The sequence below is a fragment of the Nelumbo nucifera genome, chromosome 2 (assembly GCF_055504915.1).
Source record: "Nelumbo nucifera cultivar China Antique chromosome 2, China Antique-T2T, whole genome shotgun sequence".
NCBI lineage: Eukaryota > Viridiplantae > Streptophyta > Magnoliopsida > Proteales > Nelumbonaceae > Nelumbo > Nelumbo nucifera.
In genome coordinates, this window is record NC_142650.1 from 8597548 (window position 1) to 8621388 (window position 23841).

At 40.5% G+C, this 23841-nt stretch overlaps 1 protein-coding gene across 8 annotated transcripts in view; it reads left to right on the forward strand.

Moving 5' to 3' along the window:
• Positions 1 to 23841, forward strand: part of LOC104594864 (Zn-dependent exopeptidases superfamily protein) — a 109818-nt gene that overhangs the window by 66850 nt on the left and 19127 nt on the right. For 5 of the 8 annotated variants that reach the window (XM_010255385.3, XM_010255388.3, XM_010255386.3 and 2 more), the window contains 4 exons: positions 1124 to 1306; positions 1406 to 1931; positions 2035 to 2191; positions 3917 to 4026. In XM_010255385.3, coding sequence (XP_010253687.1) covers positions 1124 to 1306; positions 1406 to 1931; positions 2035 to 2191; positions 3917 to 4026 — 976 coding nt within the window. The remainder of the gene's footprint in view (positions 1 to 1123; positions 1307 to 1405; positions 1932 to 2034; positions 2192 to 3916; positions 4027 to 23841) is intronic. The other 3 variants (XM_010255387.3, XM_088897577.1, XM_088897578.1) reach the window with 1 other exon arrangement.

Here is a 23841-nt window from a genome sequence, read left to right on the forward strand (position 1 = left end):
GGCTGTGCCGTGCTGGCCCACGGGGCGTCCTGGGCCCCGTATGACCTTAATGTATTAGCAGATGAGCTAGCTAAATCTGGATTCCTAGGGAACTAAATGTATTAGCAGATGAGCTAGCTAAATCTGGTGACACTTGGATTATTTGTATAGTGACAGATCTCTGTCTGTGTAGGCACGTATGACCTTTCTTTTTGCTTTTCTGATGTACATCTTCTCATATACTTCCCCTTTTTAGTGACTGAAAATTATCTTTTCTAAAAAAAATGCATGCTTGTTGCAGTTAACACATCAGGGATTATTGAAGATAGAGAGCATTAACTTTACAATTTTATAACATAAGTAAGTAATCATATAAACTACCAAAAATCTAAAATATGTGATGTGGGTCATGCGGCATGGGATTTTAGGGTGAAACCTGCCTTGTGAAGAGGGTTGAGAATATGGAGGAGTCCAACATGGAAGGTTCCTAGTTTGTTTAGAATTTTGTTAAATAACCCAGATAGTAAAACCATGCCAGAACAGTTTTATCCACAAATAAGGTTTGTTTCTCATGCAAGTAACATAACCAAGATGATTAGAGACCCTTATAGATCAAACTAGAATCACGAACCTTGATTCTGTGACTAGTATTCTTTCTAATTCTTTGGATGAATATTACAAATTCATATCTATACTTAGCCATGCATTTTTTCTAAACAAATAATTATATAATTGAATCCCAAATTTTGATTCAATAAATGAAATTTTCGATCAGAGTTTCAACACTCTGATTTTAACAAAACTCCTCTTTGGATAAAAAAAATTGCAATCATGTCTCTAAAAGGTCTCACAATTAGTAACATACTTATGGATGCTAATGCATGTCTGGCTAAATTTAAGGATGACTCCTTTCATTTGTCCAATAAATCCAGCTTATCAAAGTTGCCAAGCTATGATGCATACTGACTAAAGTCTGAATACAGTATCAAAGTCTGAATGCAGCTTATCAAAGTTGCCAAGTAACATATATTAGCCATGCCATAATTTTGGTTCACTCTGATTTTCAGAATACGGTATCAAACTGTATTTATTTTATCGCATACTATTTACTTAACTGTAGCACATTTGAATTTTGAATGGTAAGGCCTTTGATGATTCGACAACGCAGAATGACAAATTGAAGCTTTTGAAACCTGGATCTCTTCAGCACCTTGGAGAAAATATGCTTGCTTTTCTGCTTCAGATTGCTAGGTCATCTGATCTTGTGAATGGCACAGCTATGCAAACCCGAGAAGATAATGACCATGCTATATTTTTTGATATTCTGGTATTGAGGAACTATTAAGACTTCAATGTTATTTACTTTTCTTTTCATGGTTGGAAATATTGTACTATGTCATAGTTAAAATTTTCAATTACTTATCAGGGAACTTACATGGTTGTGTACCGTCAACGTCTTGCAAGTATGCTCCAAAATTCAGTGATAATGCAGGCGCTTCTAATCTGGACAATGTCATTGCTTATGGGTGGTTTTCCAGCTGCAGCATCATTGGGTTTATCATGTTTGAGTGTTCTTCTGATGTGGATATTTTCACTAAGTTTCTCTATTCTTGTTGCCTTCCTTCTACCACTCATTTGTTCTTCACCAGTTCCCTATATTGCAAATCCATGGTTAATCATTGGCTTATTTGTTGCACCTGCTGTTCTTGGGGCCTTAACTGGTCAACATGTGGGTTTTCGCATTCTTCAAAAGTACCTTCAGCATGCTTCATCCAAGGGAGGGCAGAAGAGATCGCATGTTGTTCAGGCTGAATTGATCAAATTGGAAACCGAAAGGTGGCTCTTTAAAGCTGGTTTTGTCCAGTGGCTTGTTCTTCTGATGGTGGGAAGTTTTTATAAAATTGGATCTTCTTATTTAGCTCTTGTTTGGTTAGTCTCACCTGCTTTTGCATGTAGGTTTGCATCCTGGATTATCTCATCTATTTACAACTTTTGAATCTTATACTACATCATATGGCTTCCCTAATTCTTCTGTTTTGACATTGGAATATCCAGATGGGTTGATTGAAGCAACATTATCTCCTGTCCGATCACCAAAGCCCCTCAAAATTGCAACCTTACTGCTGGGTTTGACTGTTCCTGTTTTAGTTTCTGCTGGTATATTTATTCGGTTGGTAGCCACCATGACTGGGATGATGGTTCGATTTGATAGGTAAGATCTCCAATATTCGGTTGGTAGCCACCGTGACCTCTACCCCACATGTGCTGGAAATATGGGGGTTTGGTATGAATTTAGGCATTTCATACATGGTCAATTCTAGTGACAGTGGATGATAAGGAGTGGCTACATCAACCCTTCATGTATACAAAAAGAAATTCTGGATAGCAAATACAGAAATTCTTTTTCATATTAGTTAAGAAGATAAACACAGAGTATAAAATTACTTTGTTGTAAACTCAATGCTAGGTGGGAATAAATGGCATCAAAATATTGACCAGTGACCCTAAAACTCAATAATTTAATGTGATACTCAAAAGTAATTTCTCATGTAAATACTAGTTCATGACATCATGGGACAAAGAAAAACATATCTGGGTTTCTAGATCATTGAGTACTATATATTTAGTAGTTAGTACTATATGAGACATATGGACATACACAGATAAACATAGTTGCAAATGATGATATGTTACATATAATGATAGTTTCTTTATCTACAACATAAATATGTTGCAAAGTATTGCATTTTTTCAAGAAGGTGAAGTATTGAATTTATTGATTTGTGTTACTGTGTGGCCAAAGTAAAGCAAGCATGCACATCAGGTGGAGGGAAATTTTCTAATTTCATTTATTTGATTGGGATAAAGTTCATTCTTTATGATCATCTGGCGGTCTAGGCCTTGGAAAGTTGCAAAAATTCAACTATTTGCCTTGGAAACCGAGGCCCATTTAGAGTTGTGAAAGTGCTCATAAACCAAGGCCCATTTAGGTGAAGTATGAACTCCATATGTGAGTTCAGGGATCAACTTGCTGATGTTCTCACAAAGGGCCTTCCCTATTCGCAGCACAATGAGCTATGTGACAAGTTGAGCATGATTGATATACACAACCCAACTTGAGGGGGGAGCGTTGGGATTCTATAATAGTTTGTGCTGCAAGGGCACTAATGTAACTTCCTTTTTATTGCTGTAACTTAAGTATAAATAGAAAGGAGGTGCTGCCAATCCAGGTTTTTGCCTCTCCAACTATTTTCTTCTCTTCTCCTCTCTTCTCTTATCTTTCTCTTCTCCTCTCTTCTCTTATCTTCCTCTCCTTCTCTCTTTTCCCTATTGTTTTCTAGTGAATAATAGGTTACAACTTAAAAATTTCTTTTGAACATAGTCCTTGCTGTCCTGTCTATAGTCACTTCGTTGTCCATTCCTAGCACCATATGTGGTTAATCATGCCTGTGTACACTATTTATGTATTCAAGTGCCTTCATTTTGCAGCAAAAAAAAGTACCCTTTTCATTTAATCTAGGGCATTGGGTCACAGGATGCATGGTGTAGTCTGGGACCCCAATAACTTATTATGTTTAATTTGATTAAAGGATTGGGTCCAACCACTGAGCTGACCCAGCTGAAGATGATAGCTACAGTAAAAATCAGTGTGAACTGATGAACTATAGCCATCTTCATGTTATATTAAGCGTATTTCCTTGAATATAGCATAATTGTTTCAACCATTGAATTTAATAAAACAAAATGTACAGGTGGAAGAATCCCTTTGGGCTGGCACTAGGTGGCAATTTGTTCTATATATATATATATATATATATATCTTGTTCCTAAGACCATACTTTAACATTTTTTTTCTGAATATTCTAGTTTGATCATTTATACTCATCTCCAGGAGATTGAAAGAATGGGTAGTAACCATATATTGCATTTTCTGCAGGAACCCCGGTAGCACACCTGAGTGGCTTGGAAGCATAATGGTTGCTGTACTTGTTGCTGCTATTATTTGTCTTACATTGGTTTATCTTTTTTCATATGTTCACCTTTCAGGTCTTAATTGTCTCAATGAATTTATTAATTGTTGCGCTGATATTTCCTATGTTCGTATCAATGCGTGCTATTGTGATTTTTCTACAAGTTTCTTTGGAAAGCAATGCCATCAATTGTCTTAGGTATAGAAGAAAACCTTCTCAGGGTGTATAAAGAGATGGTTTGTTGAACAAGATAGAATAACAGAAACAGCTTTATAACGCCACGGAGTTGTCATTGTATAACCCTTCTCTTGGGTATGCAAGAAATCAAAAGGGGTATTGTTGTTATGATCTAGTTTCTGGGAGTCGGTATGTTACTATAGATGTCACCTTTTTTGAGTCCACACCTTTTTTCCCGGGGGGTTCTTTTCAGGGGGAGTGTTTTGGAGAAGGAAGTGAGCAATCTATACCACTTCTTGTTCCAGCTCCTTTGTCTACTCCAGTGTTTGACCTACCTATCTCACCCACTTTGCCACCTCCATTGTGTCTTGTTTCTTAGTGTTTTATACAACAACGCCTACAGCAAAGGGAGGTTGATTCCATAGTAGAGGAACCCACGTCACTCCCTATCGGCCCATTGGAGATTCCAGGTTCGATTGACACAGACCCAGGTATGCCTCTTGTTCCCCTGATTGAAGACAACTATGCAAGAGGAAATAAAAGCATAATTAAAAATCATACATGGGAGATTGTGGATTTGCTTGATGGCAAGGAGATAGTTGGATGTAGATGGGTTTATATAGTGAAGTACAAGGTTGATGGGAGTATAGAAAGGTACAAGGCGAGGCTGGTTGCAAAAGGGTAAACTCAGACTTATGGCATAGATTACTTTGAAACTTTTGCACCAGTGGCAAAGATGAGTTTAGTTCGAATTCTTCTATCTCTAGCAGCTACATACTCTTGGCCACTCTTCTCAATGGGGACTTGAAGGAGGAGGTGTATATGGACCTTACGGTTGGCTTCTACAATAATGTGGAAAAAGGAAATGTATGCAGGTTAAAGAAATCTCTATATAGTTTAAAGCAATCACCCAAAGCTTGGTTTGACAGGTTTAGAAGTGCATTGGTTGTATTTGGCTACACTCGAACTCAATCTGATCATACTCTTTTTGTGAAGAGGAGGGTGTCACTGGTGTCGGTTTTGATAGTGTGTGTGGATGAAATTGTAGTCACAAGAAATGATTTGAGTGAGATTGATACATTGAAGAAGAATCTGCACAAAGCGTTTGAGATTAAGGATCTTGGGGAGCTGAAGTACTTTCGGGGCATTGAAGTGGCAAGGTCCAAGCATGGGATCTTCATCTCACAGAGGAAGTATGTTCTAGATCTACTACATGAGACAGGAAAACTTGGGGCAAGGGCAGCTGATACACCTATTGATCAGAACCACAGGATAAATGTTTCAAAGGGTGAACTAGTGAAGGATTTTGGAAGATATCAGAGGTTAGTGGGGTGGTTGCTATACTTATTATGTATGATACGACTAGACATCTCTTATGCAATGAGTGTAATGAGTCTATACATGCATGCTCCACGAGTTCAGCATTGAGAGGCTATTGACAAGATACTTTCCTATTTGAAGGGACACCTAGGTAGAAGCATATTGTTTGTTAACCATGGACAATTGAAGGGTGTCTAGATGATAGGAGATCTACATCAGGAGTTTGTACTCTTGTTGGAGGTAATTTAGTTTCATGGAGGAGTAAGAAACAAACAGTTATGGCAAGGTCAAGTGCAGAAGCTGAATGCAAAGCCATGGCACATGGTGTTTCAGAGCTCCTATGGATCTTGTTAGGAGAGATTGGAGTTGAGGTTGAAGAACCTATGATGCTATATTGTGACAATCAGGCAACAATTAACATTTCCCACAACCCAGTTCAGCATGATAGGACGAAGCATATAGAAGTGGATAGACACTTTATAAGGGAAAGTGTGACATCTGGAGAAGCTTACTTTCCATATGTTGCATTTGACTTGCAGCTTGCTAATGTTCTTACAAAAGGAGTTACAAGAAACAAGCTGAAGCATGATCTATGCAAATTGGGAATGTGTGACATTTGTTCCCAACTCGAGAGGGAGTGTTGAGTTTTGGGCTGATATAACATGTTTTTTATTTACATAGCATAGTTAGGGAGTTATTGGGCCTTAGGCCCATTAGTTTATGTTTTAAGTTAAGAGTGTTTTTAAAATCTCACAAGTAGCCGACTTACTAAGGGCATACTTGTCTGTGTATTCTCTTTTATTTATGAGTATATAATCTAATGAAAGGAGCGGCTAAACCTAATTCTAAGGTTCTCCCAGTCTCTTCTATCTCTTTTCTCTCTCTTCCTCAGCTAAAACCCTTTCTTCTCTTTCTTTTCTTCTTTCTTTTACAGTTTTTATATCAAAACAAGTTGTCCAAACTTTTCTACTTTCTCAAAATAAGATTCTATACTGGAAGTTCGTGAAGGTAGGCTGATGAAAAAAATACATGAAGATTGAAGCAAAGGAGTTTCTTTTTGAGGAGCTTAGATTAAATGGTTAGCTGAGCTTGAAAATCAAGGAAGCAAAGAAAGGGTTGGTGTTGTTAGAAGGTTTGAAGGTGATTGAAAGGCTTAAGGAGTTTGTGAAAGATGCAAGTAACAAAGGCAAACAAAATAGCTGGAAAGATTCTCTCTCAGAAACGGGAAGAAGGTTTGTAGTAGAGTGTAAGAGAAACACCAAAGGCTTCTTCATTTCTTTGACAGAATTTTTTGGCAAGGGTAGGAAGCAGATGGTCTGCTTCCCAGAGGAAAGGAAAAATCAGGGCTGGAAGGCAATTCATGGAGTATTATGTGAATTGCTGCAACGGTTGGGTGCTAAAAGAGAAGTAACAGAAAGAAGGAAGAAAAGTAGTTCTAATAGTCTGGAGAACAATAATAAGCAAGAGACTCTCATAGTGACAGGTAGGGCAGGTAAACATAGATTGGGAGTAAACTTACAGAGAGGAGATTGGGAAAGTAAGCTGATATTTAAAGCTTCAGTTCACATTTTAGAATGGAGGAAAGTTGCAGATGTGTTAACAACATGCTTGAAATTGAAAAACACATTTATTTTAACACCATTTGAGAAAGACAAGGCTTTGCTGGATTTGCTTGAGAATAGAGTAGAAGTTGAGGCTCTCAATATCCAAGCTGAACTTGAGAATCTCACATTATCAAGATGGTGTCCGGGGTCAAACTCCAAGGATCTCTTTGTTGAAGATGGAGTACTGGTGCGTCTTTTAGGCCTTCCCTTTCACTTGTGGAAGCAAGAAATTGCTGAAGCCATTGCTTTGATGTGTGGAGGATCATTAGGAGGTGTTTTTTGGGGACATCTCTTTTCAGCTTCCATCTTATTGAACGGGGTAAAACCTAAGGAGATTCCTCGGAAGATAGAGGTGCGAGTTGAAGGAAAATTTTACTCAGTATGGCTGGCTTCATCCATTGAAGTTGTGCTTTGGAAAGAGGCTCGTAGGGAGGGAGATGAGAAGGTTGAAGAAGAAGAATTGCGTGGCAATAAAGGTTGGATGGTTCAAACAAGAATAGATCTATACAGAGACTCTTTAGGTTTTGAGCAGAAAATAAAAGAGAAGAAGAAAAAGAGAAGAAGAGAAGAAGGAGATAGAGAAGGAGCACTTGTGGGAGAAGCTTTGAAAGAAGAGAATGGTTCGAGTGCTTAAAACAACCGCCCCACTCCTTAATTTGTATACATAGTTTCCTAATTGTAAAAGAACTTTAATGCTTGCATGGCAATAAAAGATAAGATTAAAATAAAACTAATCCTAGATAAGGTAAAATAAAACTTATCCTACTAGGAAAGTTGATCCTAATCAATTAAATCTAAGTACATCTCAAGGTGTCACACGAATACTCTTAATGTGGGGTCCACAGTTTCCTACACTTCCCCTCAAGTTGGGTAGTAGATATTTATCATTCCCAACTTGCATAGATCTTCTTCTAACTTCTTTCTTGAAACAGCCTTGGTGAGAAGGTTTGCAAGCTGCATGCCAGAGGTGATGTAGGGAAGGCATACTTCTTGAGATGTAACCCTTTCTCTGATAAAATGTCGGTCCACTTCGATATGCTTAGTTCTGCCATGTTGTACTAGGTTATGGGCTATATTGATGGCAGCCTGGTTATCACAGTACAATATTAGGGGTTTCTCATAAACATTACCCAATTCCTCAAGTAATGATCTCAACCATAGAATCTCAGCCACACCATTCGCCATGGACCTATATTCAGCTTCAACACTTGAACGAAAAACAACACTTTGTTTCTTACTCTTCCAGGAGACCAGATTACCTCCTACAAAGGCACAATATCCAGAGGTAGATCTTCGGTCATAAACACACCCAGCCCAATCAGCATTTGTGTAGACTTCTATCTTCATGTGGTCATTTTTCTTGAACAAAATGCCTCTGCCTGGGGACCTCTTCAAATATGCTATTATCCTTTCAACCGCAAGGAGGTGAGTAGTTCTAGGAGAGTGCATATACTGACTAACTACACTGACTGCATAACTGATGTCAGGTCTTGTGAGGCCAAGATAGAGAAGCTTTCCAACTAACCGTTGAAACATAGCTTTATCTTCAATAGGCTCTCCACCCTCTGTACTAATCCTGTGGTTCTGTTCAATAGGTGTGTCCGTAGGCTTAACTCCCAACTTTCCTGTTTCTTCTAGCAAATCAAGAACATACTTTCGTTGAGAGATAAAAATCCCATGCTTGGATCTAGCTACCTCAATGCGCAAGAAGTATCGTAGTTCCCCCAAATCTTTTACCTCAAACTCTTGATGGAGTTGCTTAAGAGACTCAATTTCACTAGTATCACTCCCAGTTACTACAATATCGTCCACATACATGGCAAGCAAGGTTACGAAGGAGCCCACTCTCTTAATAAACAAGGTGTGGTCTAACTGAGCCTGCACATATCCGAACCTATCAAGGGCTCGTCTGAATCTGTCAAACCATGCTCTGGGGGACTGCTTTAGTCCATATAGAACCTTCTTCAACCGACAAACCTTTCTTGTCTCCGTACCATAAAATCCTGGAGGCAATTGCATGTAAACTTCTTCCTGCAAGTCTCCATTGAGAAAGACATTTTTAACATCCATCTGATACAATGGCCAAGAGTAACTAGTTGTAAGAGATAATAGTACTCTGATAGTGGTCATCTTTGCTACTGGTGCAAAAGTTTTTAAGTAGTCAATACCATATGTCTGAGTAAATCCTTTTGCAACTAATCGGGCCTTATACCTTTCAATAGAACCATCAACATTATGTTTCACAGTGAATACCCATTTACTTACAACCGGTTTCTTTCCTTTGGGTTGATCAACTATCTCCTAGGTATTGTTTCTGATGAGGGCATCCATTTCTAGTTTTATTGCATCTTTCCATTATGGTACTTCCAATGTTTCCTGTATTGTTCTGGGAATGTGAATATCAACAATGGATGCGAGAAAAGACTTGTAGGAGGGAGACAAATGATCATAGGATAGGAACTGAGAAATGCAGTGAGTTGTGGTGCAACGACGTTTGCCTTTACGGACTGCTATGGGGAGATCAAGGTCACTGAATGAAGGTGAAGGCTCCATGGTTGGATGTCTCTCATCTGTAGTATCTATAGTACCTGGATCTAGATCTGCAGAAGGAACTGGGGCTACTATGATACCTGGATCTGGATCTGCAGAAGGAACTGGGGCTACTATGGTGCCAGGACCTAGATCTGTAGAGGGGACTAGGATTGGCCTGCACTGTTGATGTCCAAAATCGACATGTCTCCATCGTCTGTGATAGACTCTCACATCCTTGCACCTTTGACATCCTTCCCCATTACATTCTTTTTCACTTAATGGGATTGGGAAAGGAACTTCCGATGAGCTACTCCCGGCTTCACTATTCTCCCCCTGAAGAGAAACCCTTGGATAATAGGGTTTATCCTCAATGAAGGTGACATCCATTGAGACAAATCTTTTTCCAGAAGTCGGTTCATAACAGCAATATCCCTTTTGAGTTTGGGCATAACCAAGGAAAATACATTTGGAGACCGTGGGATCAGATTTGGAACGATGAGGGCCAAGGATTTGAATGAAACAAGTGCACCCAAAGGTTTTGAGGGGAATGGTAAACAATTCTTTATCAGGGTATAAAAGGGTAAATGGAGTTTTCATGTCAAGAATCTGTGAGGGAATCCGATTGATGAGATAAACAACTGTAAGAGCAGCATCCCCCCAGAAACATATATGCACATTTGAGGTAAACATAATGCCTCTCACTACCTCCAATATGTGTCTATTCTTTCTTTCAGCAACCCCATTTTGCTGTGGTGTATGTGGGCAGGTACTCTGATGGATAATCCCATGATCAAGCATGTAGGAGGCTAATGGGTTTGCAAAATATTCTTTTGCATTATCTGATCTAAAAATTTTAATTTTGACCCCAAATTGGGTTAAAATCATTTGATGAAAGATCCGGGTTAATGTTGGAACCTCATCTCGAGAATGCATAAGGTAAACCTAAGAAAATCGAGTGTAATCATCAACAAATAATAGGAAATATCTATACCCCCCATGGTAGTGGTATGATAGGGTCCCTAAACATCAATATGCACAATTTCAAAAGGAATATTGCTTCTGTTATTACTTAATGAATAAGTAGTCCTGCAATGTTTTGCAAACTCACAACTTTCACATTTCAAACTAGTCATCTGGACAGATTCAAATATACTGGGAAACAAATTTTTTCAAAGCCTGAAAGGATAAATGGCCCAATCTATTATGTCAAAGCATCACCTGATCAACAGACTGAGAAACAAAGGATTTCTTAGTTTCACTATCTTCCTGATGAGCACTTCCTCCAAGTGGGTAGATTTCATTTGTCTCACGGCCAGTCCCAATCACCTTCCTTGTTTCCAGATCCTGAAAAATACATCGATCAGGAAAAAAGGTTACTGAATAATTCTGCCCTTTTGTAATGCTACTAACTGAGAGCAAGTTAGTATTAAGCTTAGGAACATGTAGGACAGAGGATAAGGAAATTATATCAGACAACTTGATGTCTCCTTTGCCAGATTTAGGAACAAGGGATCCATCAACAATGGACACTTTGTCTTTACCAGAAGATAAATGATAGGTAGAGAAAAGTGATGGCAAGCCAGTCATATGGTCAGATGCTCCTGAATCTATTATCCAAGAATGTTCTGTATTACCTGGAGCTGAAGCATGATAAGCTGAGGTCCGATTACCTGATTGAGCAAAAGATGAGGTTGAAGGAGCTGATGATGGCTAAGGAGATGATACTGAATTACTGACTCCACTTTCTAATTGTGTCAGAGCAGCTCGGACAACAGCTAGGGTATCAAGAGGGGTACCTCTTGAAGTTGTTGAGTTTGCACTATCAGTGTTGACAGCCATATTGGCATTACCCTTTTTGTTTCTAAGTTTTGTTGGAAGTAGATGTGGATGCAACTTCCAATAAGTGTCTTTGGTGTGCTTAGGTTTCTTGCAATGTTCACAAACTAGGTCCTTTTTAGCCTCTTTCTTCATATCCCTTTCCTTATCTCCCCTTGGCTTGGGTTTAAGTGCTGTCATGGCAGGTTCGAAAGGCTTTGCTGTAACATAACCTTTCTCCTAGTCTCTTCATTGTGCACTAGGGAATAGGCTTGAGATAGAGTCACACTTTCTCTTGTCAATAGCTGTTGTCTTACAATATCATATTCAGAATTTAGACCAGCCAAGAACTCAAATACTCTGTTAGTTTCAATTTGCTTTCTGTAAGTCCGTGCATCTTTCTGACTCTCCCATTCAATTGTCTCAAGGTGGTCAATCTCATGCCACAGGGATTTTAGGGTTGAGAAATAAACAGAGACCTGTTTCTCCCCTTGTCTGAGATTTTTTACCTCACATTTCAGCTCATAAGCCCTAGCAACATTAAGGGGTTGAGAGTAGGTTTCTTTCACATCCCAAATTTCTTTAGCTGTTTTTGCCCATAAGTAATTTCGGTTGACGTGTGGCTGCATAGAGTTGCACAGCCATGTCATCACCAAATAATTTTCCTGAGTCTACTTAGCATAAGTGGGATCCTCCTTGGTTGGCTCCTTCACATCTCCCAACAAATAGTTTAGCTTTCCTCTTCCCCCAATGGCCATCATGGCTGATTGGGCCCACTCTAAGTAGTTTGAACCATCAAACTTTATAGTTGTAATCTGGAAGGTGTTTTCAGCCATGCTTCTTGAACCAGCCCCAAAAACACCCTCCCCTTGGCTTTTAAACTCCATTAGAATGCTTCCTAATTATTGTACCAATCGGCCTACTGGGTCTGTAGCAGGTAACAGGAGGGTTCTGATTTAGAAACCCTAATTTTGTGACAGTCGGCCTATTGAGACTGAACTGTATCAGTCCTGTTAAAAAAAAAAAAAAACTATTGGATCTTCCAAAGAGCAAATGAAAAAAAAATCAAGGGAGACAAATCTGATTACTTCCTTGAAACAATAACAACCCTGAAACTTGAGGGTTTTCTCTTAAACCCTAAAAAAAATGCAGAAAGGAAGGGTTTTTTTTCTTAACCGTACCTCTTATATCAAGAGATCCTTGCTGCTGATTTCTGGTAAGGCTTGAAAACTTACCAGAAAATTCTGAGAAACTTTGACCTTGATAATCAACTTCAGTCTTGAATAGAAGAAATCGATCTTGAATCAGAATTCTTCTGAAACTTTGATCGCCGCCTCTAATCTTGATCAAGAACTGATCTTGATCCTCTTTCTCTTCATCTAATTCTTCCTGGTTATCAAAGATCTGATCCAATCTTTGGACTGCTGCTGTAGATAACCTCCAAGAATCAGCCGAAGGGAGCTTTCTCTATTCTTCCAGCCCTAGGCAGTTCTCATGTGGTCGGCTGGATCAAACTCACATGAGAAACCCTAAATTTGGCTCTGATACCAAGTAGTCGTACAAGACTACAGAGACTCTTTAGGTTTTGAACAGAAAATAAAAGAGAAGAAGAAAAAGAGAAGAAGAGAGATAGAGAAGGAGCACTCGTGGGAGAAGCTTTGAAAGAAGAGAATGGTTGGAGTGCTTAAAACAGCCGCCCCACTCCTTAATTTATATACCTAGTTTCCTAATTGTAAAAGAACTTTAATGCTTACATGGCAATAAAAGATAAGATTAAAATAAAATTAATCCTAGATAAGATAGAATAAAACTTATCCTCCTAGGAAAGCTGATCCTAATCAATTAAATCTAAGTACATCTCAAGGTGTCACACGAATACTCTTAATGTGGGGTTTAAATTTTCCTACAGCTCTTTCACTAAGATGGATAAACAAAGGCTGGAGAAACAAAAAGGTAGGTTTCAGGGGGAGGGTCTTTTGCGTGTAGAAGCATGAAACAATCTGGGGGGCAGCAGGTCCTTTGCACAGGTGGTAATAGGCGCCAATTTGCCTGTTTTAAACAAGGAGAAGGGGTTGGTTCAGGGAGGAACCGAACCCGGGCCTGATAAAACCAAACCGGGCTTTGGGCTGAATGTGCGTGACTTTCTTAAAAATCACGTGAACCTGCAGAGTTATAAGCAAGGGCCGAGTGTTAGTAAAGGCCCAATGGGCTTTGAGCGATTTAAAGAAGGCCCTAAATTCTCAGGGGCGGAGGTTGTACCTTGGCCGAAAAAATCAGGCCCATCTAAGGCAGGTAAGACAGGAAGCCCAGTTTAGGGGCCCAACCCAAAAGATGTTAACTTAAAATGGCACGTGACCAACCATGTGCCTTCATCCTCTTTGAGTGCAGTGAATCGCGCAACGGGGAGACTGAACTCGCCGCACTATGGAGATTCGAAACAATGGGTTCCGGCAACAAGATTAGAACAGTCCTCACCTGAAAAACGAAATCCAAGGTGCCTTAAACGAAGGGAGTTAGAGGAAAGAAAGAGGGAGTTCTCTCAGTTTGAAGATTTCAGCAATACTGAATCGGATGATTCTGAAAGTCTAGGCAGCATCGATCTTAGCAGATCAAAGGACATTGCTGAAGAAGAGAACCTTGGAACGGAAGTATTGTTCCTGGAGGAGGAGGGAGGTGTTTATCAGAGTTTTGAAGTTTTCGATGGAGCGGCAGAAGATAGCTATGGTTGGGACCCAGGTTCTGTCTACACTGGCAAGGGAGATCAACTCAGTAGCGCAGGAAGAACAGGTTATGGGTTTGGAAGGGAAAGACTCTACCGGAATGGACTGTGATGTATCGCCTATAGCCAAACAGCAGTGGAGACTAACTCAGATGTGGAAGTTGACAACTCAGATTTAGACTTGCATCCCGATGCTGGTTCTGGTCCTCTGAAAGAGTTTCATTTGGCTCCTAACAATGAAGGTACTATTGTCAATTTGGTTTTTGTTATTGATGCTCTTCCTGTGGTTGAAACAGATACGCCAGCATCCCGAGAGGAAGTTTTAGTGAGGAGGAAAATAGAGAACTTAGCATTGGTGAAGGTGAGAGAAGAGAGGGAGAGGTGAAGATGAAGAAGAAGCGGGAGGAAGAGTTAGAAAAAATTTGGGAGCTAATTTGTGAGTTATTGGAGGAGTATAAAGCAAAGGAGGAGGGGTTAGATGGTAGGTGATGAGGGCGGACACATGGCACCTCAGAACAACTAAGTGACACCCGGAACCACTCAGGCAACAACTTGCCAAGTTGATGGTGTCCAACTTGGCGGTCTGGCGGCCTGGCACATGCGCCGACCTAGCGACCTGCGAGACGTGTTCGCCGACAAATTCGGCATGCATACCCCACGATCCTTGGAGGTTGGCCCTCGTTCCGGAAGATGGGTAGCGTGCATGGCAGTTACCTCCGAGGATCTCGGACCAGTTAGACATGACCTCCCGGAGATCTCGGGGGCGATACTTAAGCAAGGCCTATATAAAGGCACCAACCCCAATGATAGAGGTAAGCAAGCAAGTAAGCAAATTCTAGCTCTCATACTTTGTGATTTTTAGCTCACAGACTACTATGAGAGTACTGACTTAAGCATCGGAGCGACCTCGCCGGGTTAGCCACCCCGGGTCCTCTGACATTTGGTTCCTTGCAGGTCTCTAAAGAGCAACGAAGCTCATCAATTCAGCTCACCACCAAGCAGCTCGGCCCTCTGGTCAGCCCGGCACCTCACAGGCAGCTCGGCACCTCACAGGTAGCCCTGCACCTGGTCAGCCTAGTGCCTCACAGGCAACTCGCCACCTGGTCAACCCGGCGCCTCACAGGCAGCTCGGTAGCCAAAGTTCTCCACTTCGGCCTGAGTCATCGGCCACTTGGAAGCAGACCAAATGATGAGGTACTTAGCACAAAAAATTGGCCATAACCAAAAAAATGATTCATCAATTGGCGCCGTCTGTGGGAAACGCTACAAAAAGCTAAGTTTTCAGCCTCTAAAAGGCTAAATCCTCTTCTTCCAGAAAGCTAAGTCCTCACTTTTTAGAAACTAAAGCTCTCGCTTTATAGTTTCCATTTTTTATGAACTCAAAGACTATGCAGGAAGTTGATAGCTAACAGACTAAGCAGCTCTACCAACTTTATTTCAACTCGGATAAAGCCTCATCAATCCTCTCTGCGAGGTCCCCTCTACAAAGATGAGCTCTTCGTGACTTCCGCGGGAGTTGGCGGCCAACAGACTGCATGGACGTCCTTGCTGGTCGAGCCTTCTAAGGCTCTCGTGCGAGCTGACGACCTAAAGTCAGTAGTGCTGCCCCCGTAGGTCGAGCTCCTAGTAGCTTCTTGTAGGAGTCGGTGACCAGCGTCATGAGGCTGATGTAGTGCAGCCATAGCACTAAAGTACCGAATTGGCGAAGACCTCGGTACCACATAAGACCCAGTCGCCTCTTCAGCATGGGTAAAATCAAGGAGAGTGGACTACGAGTCGCTCCCAGAGCCTAAGGGCCAAAATACCGAACTAGCGAAGACCTCTTCACCACATAAGACCCAGTCGCCTCTTCGGCATGGGCAAAATCAAGGAGCGGACTGTGAGTCGCTCCCAGAGCCTAAAGAATTGAATCGACGCTTACGAGCTCATTTCGGGCCAAAAGGAGAAATCTACTCCCTTCGCCAAGTTACTTTCAGCTCGGGAGTGGGGGGCAAATGATGAGGGCGGATTTTGCCCTCCAATGACATTGTGACACATGGCACCTCAGAACAACTAGGTGACACCCGGAACCACTCAGGCAACAACTTGCCAAGTTGATGGTGTCCAACCTGGCGGCTTAGCAGCTTGGCCCAGGCGCCAACCTGGCACATGCGCCGACCTGGCGACCTGCGAGACGTGTTCGCCGAAAAATTCGGCATGCATACCCCACGATCCTTGGAGGTTGGCCCTCGTTCCGGAAGATGGGCAACGTGCATGGTAGTTACCTCCGAGGATCTCGGACCAGTTAGACACGACCTCCCGGAGATCTCGGGGGCGATACTTAAGCAAGGCCTATATAAAGGCACCAACCCCAATGAAAAAGGCAAGCAAGCAAGTAAGCAAATTCTAGCTCTCATACTTTGTGATTTTTAGCTCGCAGTCTACTATGAGAGTACTGACTTAAGCATCGGAGCGACCTCGCCAGGTTAGCCACCCCGGGTCTTCTGACATTTGGTTCCTTGCAGGTCTCTAAAGAACAACGAAACTCATCAATTCAGCTCGCCACTAGGCAGCTCGGCCCCCTGGTCAGCCTGACACCTCACAGGCAGCTCGGCACTTCACAGGAAGCCCTGCACTTGGTAAGCCCGACGCCTTACAGGCAGCTCGGAGCCCTGCACCTGGTAAGCCCGACTCCTCACAGGCAGCTCGCCACCTGGTCAACCCGGCACCTCACAGGCAGCCCTGCACCTGGGTAGCTTGGCACCTCACAGGCAGCCTTGCACCTGGTCAGCCCGGCGCCTCACAGGCAGCTCGCCACCTGGTCAGCCCGACAGCTCACAGGCAGCTCGGCACCTGGTCAGCCCAGCACCTCACAGGCAGCTCGGCACCTGGTCAGCCCAGCACCTCACAGGCAGCTCGGCACCTGGTCAGCCCAGCACCTCACAGGCAGCTCGGCACCTCACTAGTAGCTCGGCAGCCAAAGTTCTCCACTTCGGCCTGAGTCATCGGCCACTTGGAAGCAGACCAAATGACGAGGTGCTTAGCACAAAAAATTGGCCATAACCAAAAAATTGATTCATCAGTAGGGATTTTGATGCAACTCCTCAGAATAAGGAGAGTAACAAAAGTTCTAGGCTACAGGGGGGGAGGAAGTAAGTATAGGCAATGGGTCGGCTAAAAAGTTAGAGGGGAATGTGAGAAGGAAGAAGAAAAAGAGATCAGAAGTGGAGAGACTGTTGTCAGATATAGAAGGTGATATTGAGTTTAGTGGAAGGGGAGAGAGAAGGAAAGGTTCCTTGTGAGATGGAACCAGGTTCGTAAGGGGCGTACGAAAGGAGTCTTATTATGAAAATCATCAACTGGAATGTGAGAGGGTTAGGGAGTGCAAGAAGGAGAAGGGCAATCAAAGACCTACTGAGGAGAGAGAAGCTTGATATAGTCATGTTACAGGAAACTAAGTTGGAAGATTTGGATAGAAGATGGGTCAGGAATGTGTGGAAATCAAGAGGAGTCTGCTGGACCTTAGCTCCCTCATTGGGAGCCTCGGGAGGGATAGTGACTTTGTGGAGAGAGGATGTTGTAGAATCAATGGAAGAACTTATAGGGAGATTCTTTGTATCTTTAAAATTCAGAAATGTGGAAGATGGTTTCATTTGGGTATTAATGAATGTCTATGGGCCAAATAATTATAGGGAAAGGAAGGAAATGTGGGAGGAGTTGTATGGTATTCAAGGCTTGTGGGATGGCCCATGGTGTTTGGGGGGGGGGGATTTCAATGTAATCAAGTTTTGCAATGAATCAAATAACCCCTAAAGATTGGTTATGTATGAGAAATTTTAACGAATTAATCAACACCTGTGGGCTAAAGGAATTACCCTTTCTACAAGCTAATTTTACTTGGTCAAATTTCCAAGAAAACCCTCTTTGCTCCAAACCTGACAGATTCCTTTTTAATGTAGAGTGGGAGGATCATTGGAGGAATTTGGTGGCTAAAACCCTTCCTAGAGTTACATTTAATCATTGCCCTATACTATTAGGTCAAGATGTTCTAGGCTTTGGCCCTCGACCTTTTAGGTTTGAGAACATGTGGCTAACCCATCCAGATTTTGAACGAAAGATCGGGGAGTGGTGGAATGAAGATTTGAGAGGGGTTAAGTGGAAAGGTGTAAGATTCCACAAAAAGTTAAGGAGACTATAAGCAAGAATTAAAGAGTGGAATCAGGAGCATTTTGGAAGGGTAGAAGACCAAAAGAATTCTTTGATGTCTAGGATTGATGAACTAGACTCCAAAGAATCCCAGGGAGGAATGAATGAGCAAGAAAGGTTGTTGAGAAGTAGGTTAAAAAAGGAATTGGAAGAAGTGCTCCTTAGAGAGGAGATCTCATGGGGGCAAAAGTCAAGACACAAATGGATTAAAGAAGGGGATGGTAATACAAAATTTTTTCATGTGTTGGCTAATGGGAGGAGAAGAAAAAATTATGTGGCCAAATTAGAAGCAAGGTTTAAAATGTCAATGTCGATGGAAATGTCGCTTACCAAAATATAGGTCATATGTCGGAAATGTTGAGGGGAAATATTGTAAAAATTAGAGACATTGTGGAAATATTATGAAATATGTGGAAATATGCACTGCTATTTTGTAAAATGATAAAAGAAGAATTAATACATATTTCTAGCTTATTCCCAACCATTATATAAAGCTAAGAAAGTAAGCTCAATAACAAATTAGTAAATGACGATTTACTGATTTATTATGCATTTTGATGTTTTTACAAGGTTATCTGATATTTTCTTTTCTTATTTTTAATTCTGATTTATTATAAATTCTAATATATTTATTTGTTGAGAAGTAGGTTAAAAAAGGAATTGGAAGAAGTGCTCCTTAGAGAAGAGATCTCATGGGGGCAGAAGTCAAGACACAAATGGATTAAAGAAGGGGATGGTAATACAAAATTTTTTCATATGTTGGCTAATGGGAGGAGAAGAAAAAATTATGTGGCCAAATTAGAAGCAAGGTTTAAAATGTCAATGTTGATGGAAATGTCGCTTACCAAAAAAATGTCGAGGGGAAATATTGTAAAAATTAGAGACATTGTGGAAATATTATGAAGTATGTGGAAATATGCACTGCTATTTTGTAAAATGATAAAAGAAGCATTAATACATATTTCTAGACTATTATCTTATTCCCAACCATTATATAAAGCTAAGAAAGTAAGCTCAATAACAAATTAGTAAATGACGATTTACTGATTTATTATGCATTTTGATGTTTTTACAAGGTTATCTGATATTTTCTTTTCTTATTTTTAATTCTGATTTATTATAAATTCTAATATATTTATTTCATACTAGTAAATAGAAATACATTTATTCTTATTTTTTAAATATTAAAGTTATAATACATTTGTTTTATTATAAATTTAATAAACTGATTCTCCTTTTTGTAGTATTAAGATTATGATAAATTATGATTTCTTATAAAACTTAATGAATTTATTATGATTTTTAATACTAAACTTATAATAAATTATGATTTAGTATAAAATTTAATAAATTTATTTGATTTTAGTAAATATTTTAAAAAATACTAACTAGTTAATATTTTATTACTTGAAAAATATTTTATGTTTTATATTATAAAGTAATTAATTTATTCTTTTGTTTTTATATTTTGTTAATTCTTTTTTTTAAATATTTTATTTGAAATATTAAATAGAAATTATTAATGGAATAATTTATATTAATATACTATATTATAATTACTAATGTACATTAGTTGACATCCTATCGACATTATCGACATCCTGTCGACATAACAGGAAAAACTGTCTTTTTTTGGTTATATGGACCGATTGGTCGACATTTTCGAAATATAGGAAATGTCGACCGAAATAATGTAATTTGTATATTGCCATCCATTTTCGTGTCGGTGAGCCTCGACATTGACATATGTCAGGCGACATTTCGCGACATTTGAAACCATGATTAGAAGTGGATGGGGAAGAAATCACAAATCAAGATGAGATAGCAAAAGTGTTGATGGATCATTGTAAATCAATTGCAAGGAAGCCTCTGAGCAATAGACTAAGGTTGGAAGGTCTAGATTGGCCCAGGCTGTCTGAAGAGCAAGCAAGATGGTTAGAGAGGAGTTTTGAAGAAGAGGAAATTAGGCATGCAGTGTTTTCAATGGATAGATCCAAAGCCCTTGGACCAGATGGCTTCACCATGGCTTTCTATCAAGATTGCTGGAATGTGGTAAGGGAAGACCTTTGTGCTGTGTTTAAGGAATTTGAAGTTAATAGCAAAGTAAGCCCTGGAGTTAACACCACTTTCATAGCTCTAATCCCTAAGAGAAAAGAAGCAAAAAACCCTAAAGATTTTAGGCTGATTAGTTTGGTGACTAGCATATGCAAAATCCTGGCTAAAGTGTTATCCTTAAGGATTAAGGTAGTGCTACCCTCCATCATTAGTCAAGCACAGGGAGCTTTCGTTCAAGGGAGACAAATAACATATTAGATTCTAATAGCAAATGAATGTGTGGAGGAGATGAGAAAGTTCGGAAAGCAAGGGTTTGTTTGTAAGCTGGACTTAGAAAAGGCCTATGATCTGGTGGATTGGAGCTTCTTACTAGAAATCTTAGGGTGTTGTGGGTTTGGAGTCAGATGGTGTAATTGGATAAAGGGATGCATAAGTTCTTGCCATTTTTTGGTCTTGGTTAATGGGGTAGTCAAGGATTTTTTCCCAGCTCTTAGAGGTTTAAGGCAAGGTGACCCCCTTTCCCCTTTTCTTTTTACCCTAGTTGCAGATGTCTTTAGTAGCTTGATCTCGAAGGCAGACAAGGAAGGTGTAGTGAGAGGCTAGAGGATAGGAAGGAACGGGATTAGGGTGACCCATTTAGAGTTTGTTGATGACCTAATAATCTTGTGAAGGGGGTGATAGGGGAACAGTAAGTAATCTCAAGTCTCTGATAGAGTGCTTTGAGAGAGTATCAAATCTGAAAATAAATTTGGAAAAGAGCTATGTGGTGGGAGTGAATCTGGATGAGAGGACCCTTGAGTCAGTGGTTGTTTAGGTTGTCCTATTTCCTATTGGCCTTTACAGTATTTAGGTCTTCCTCTTGGAGCCAACCCTAAGGAGAGCATATTTTGGGCCCCAGTTTTAGAAAAGTTTGAGAAAAGGTTAGCCTCGTGGAAAAGGAACTATATTTCTTTAGGGGGTAGAGTTATCTTATTGAGAGCTTCCTTAGCAAATCTGTCGATTTATTATTTCTCTATGTTTAGGATTCCGGTTAGGGAAGCCAAGAAACTAGAGAAATTAATGAGAAATTTTTTGTGGGAGCCAGGGGAGGAAAAAAAAGATCACTTAATAAATTGGGGAATAGTGTGTAGGAGGAAAGAGGAAGGTGGATTGGGACTGGGGAATTTAGTTTTGAAGAATAAAGCGCTCCTAGGAAAATGGTTGTGGAGATGGTCCCTAGAACAGGAGAAACTTTGGCATGAGGTGATAGCTAGCATACATGGCAGTTTGGGCAATGGATGGGATGCTGGTGTATCGCGTCGAGCCACTCTGGCAACTCCTTGGAAAGCAATTCAGAGTATTCTTCCTCCTTTCCTCAACTGTATCAGGTATGATGTCAATTCTGGTACTTCTGTTTTTTTCTGGGAAGACATCTGGGTGGGCAATTCTGCCCTTAAGGACAGGTTCCCTTCTCTCTATTCCATTTCTTGCTACAAGGGTAAAACAATTTCTCATTTTCTCCCATCACCTAATTCTTCATCTTCTTTGAGTTGGGACTTTGGGTTTCGTAGGGGTTTGAGGGATCATGAACTATCTTATGTTTCAGACCTGTTGTCATTGCTTGAAAGTGTTTTTCTGGACCTTTCCAGTTCTTATGTGCGACTTTGGTCTCCAAATCCAAAAGGTTACTTCACATGTGCTTCCTTTTTCAAGTCCCTTTGCTCTCCCTCGAGACAAGTGGGGTTCCCAGCTAAGGAGATTTGGTCTAAACTTGTACCTCCTAAAATTACCATGTTCTGCTGGGAGGTTTTCTATAGGAAAATCAACACTTCAGATCTCCTGCAGAAGAGAAGGCCTTCTATGTGTTTGTCTCCTAATTGGTGTGTACTTTGCAGGGCTAATGGTGAGGGTTGCTCTCACTTATTTTTAACTTGTCCCTTTTCTGATGCTATTTGGGGTTGGATCTTTGCTTTGTTTGGTTGCAGATGGAATATGACCACAGCCATAGATCAGATCTTTGATCCTTCCTTCTTTGTGTGGCCCACAGAAACTGGTAAAACAATGTGGAGAACCATTAGAGCTGTTGCTCTGTGAACAATTTGGGAAGAAAGAAATGCGAAGATATTCCAAGAGAAGGAGAGAAATGTGCAGAATGTAAAGGATTGTATTTTGACCAGGGCAATCCACTGGCTGAGATCATTAGATTCCTTCAAATCATACTATTTTGATGGCATGTGGAGGAACTGGAGGGCTGTGTCTAGCAGCAGTAACAGAAAGAACAGGGTACTAGATGTGTGGGTACCCCCTTCAGAAGACTGGACAAAGCTGAATTTTGATGGTAGCAGCCAAGGAAATCCGGGGCCTTCAGGGATTGGTGGGGTGCTGAGAGATAAAGATAGTAACATTCTAGCTTTGTTCTCAGGCTCTGTGGGTATAGGAAACTCTATCAGAGCTGAGCTCCTAGCAGCAGTACAAGGCATTCAGGTTGCGGATCAGTTAGGAGTTCAGAATTTGATTATTGAAGGAGACTCCAAAGCTGTTGTGGGTTGGCTAAAAAATCCAGATTCAGTGATCTGGTGCTACAGGGGTATTATGAGGAAAGCTAAATGGTTCTCAAGGAACATGAATGTTATTTTTCAGTGGGTGGGTAGAACAGCTAACACCATAGCGGATGGGTTAGCTAAACAAGGGGTATCAAGGGAACAGTTATTCTGGGCAGCTTTGTAAATTTTTTGTTACTAGTCTCAGGTAGTATATTGTTGCTATTGTGGAGAGGTATCAGCTCGTGCCCCTCCTTTGGGAAGGCTGTATTGTAATATCCTATTGCTTTTATTGAATAAAATTTTAATCATTTATCAAAAAAAAAGATTCTATACTAAAGAGAAACCCTGGTAGAACTATATTTTTCTGTACAGTTAATTTGTTTTGCTTAGACTAGAAGATTTGCAAGTGCTATAAGGACTTGTCTTGTCAACTTTGCACCAACTAGTGATACCAATCTAGGGTGTAATCTTCAACTTTGCACCAACTAGTGATAAGGACTTGTCTTGTCAACATAAGCAGCCTTTCAATCCTCCTACTGGGATTAAAGAGTCTAGCAGGATCAAAGGAAATCAACATTATACAGTTCTACCCAATTTCTCAGCAGAACCCAGCTTCAACAGAATATTGAGATAAGCAAAACCATAACTTATAGGGGAAAAGAACAGTGAAGCAGAAAATGAGGGCATTTGAGGGGAACACACAACTGTTGTCAAGCACCTTGCCTTTATATAAAAGGTGAGTGGTAGTCAAGATTAATCAGGTATGCTATTCTGCATGGAGCAAAATTTTGAAGTGGATATGGGCATCCTAAATCCATTTTCATTGAAAGGATTCAGCAGAGAAGCTGATTAGGGAATTCTGAAAAGCTTCCCTAAGAGAGATTCACATTTGCTTCCATATTATAGCACCATTTACCTCATCTTTGTAGCCACGAAGACAGTGATCCCATGCCACCTAACTG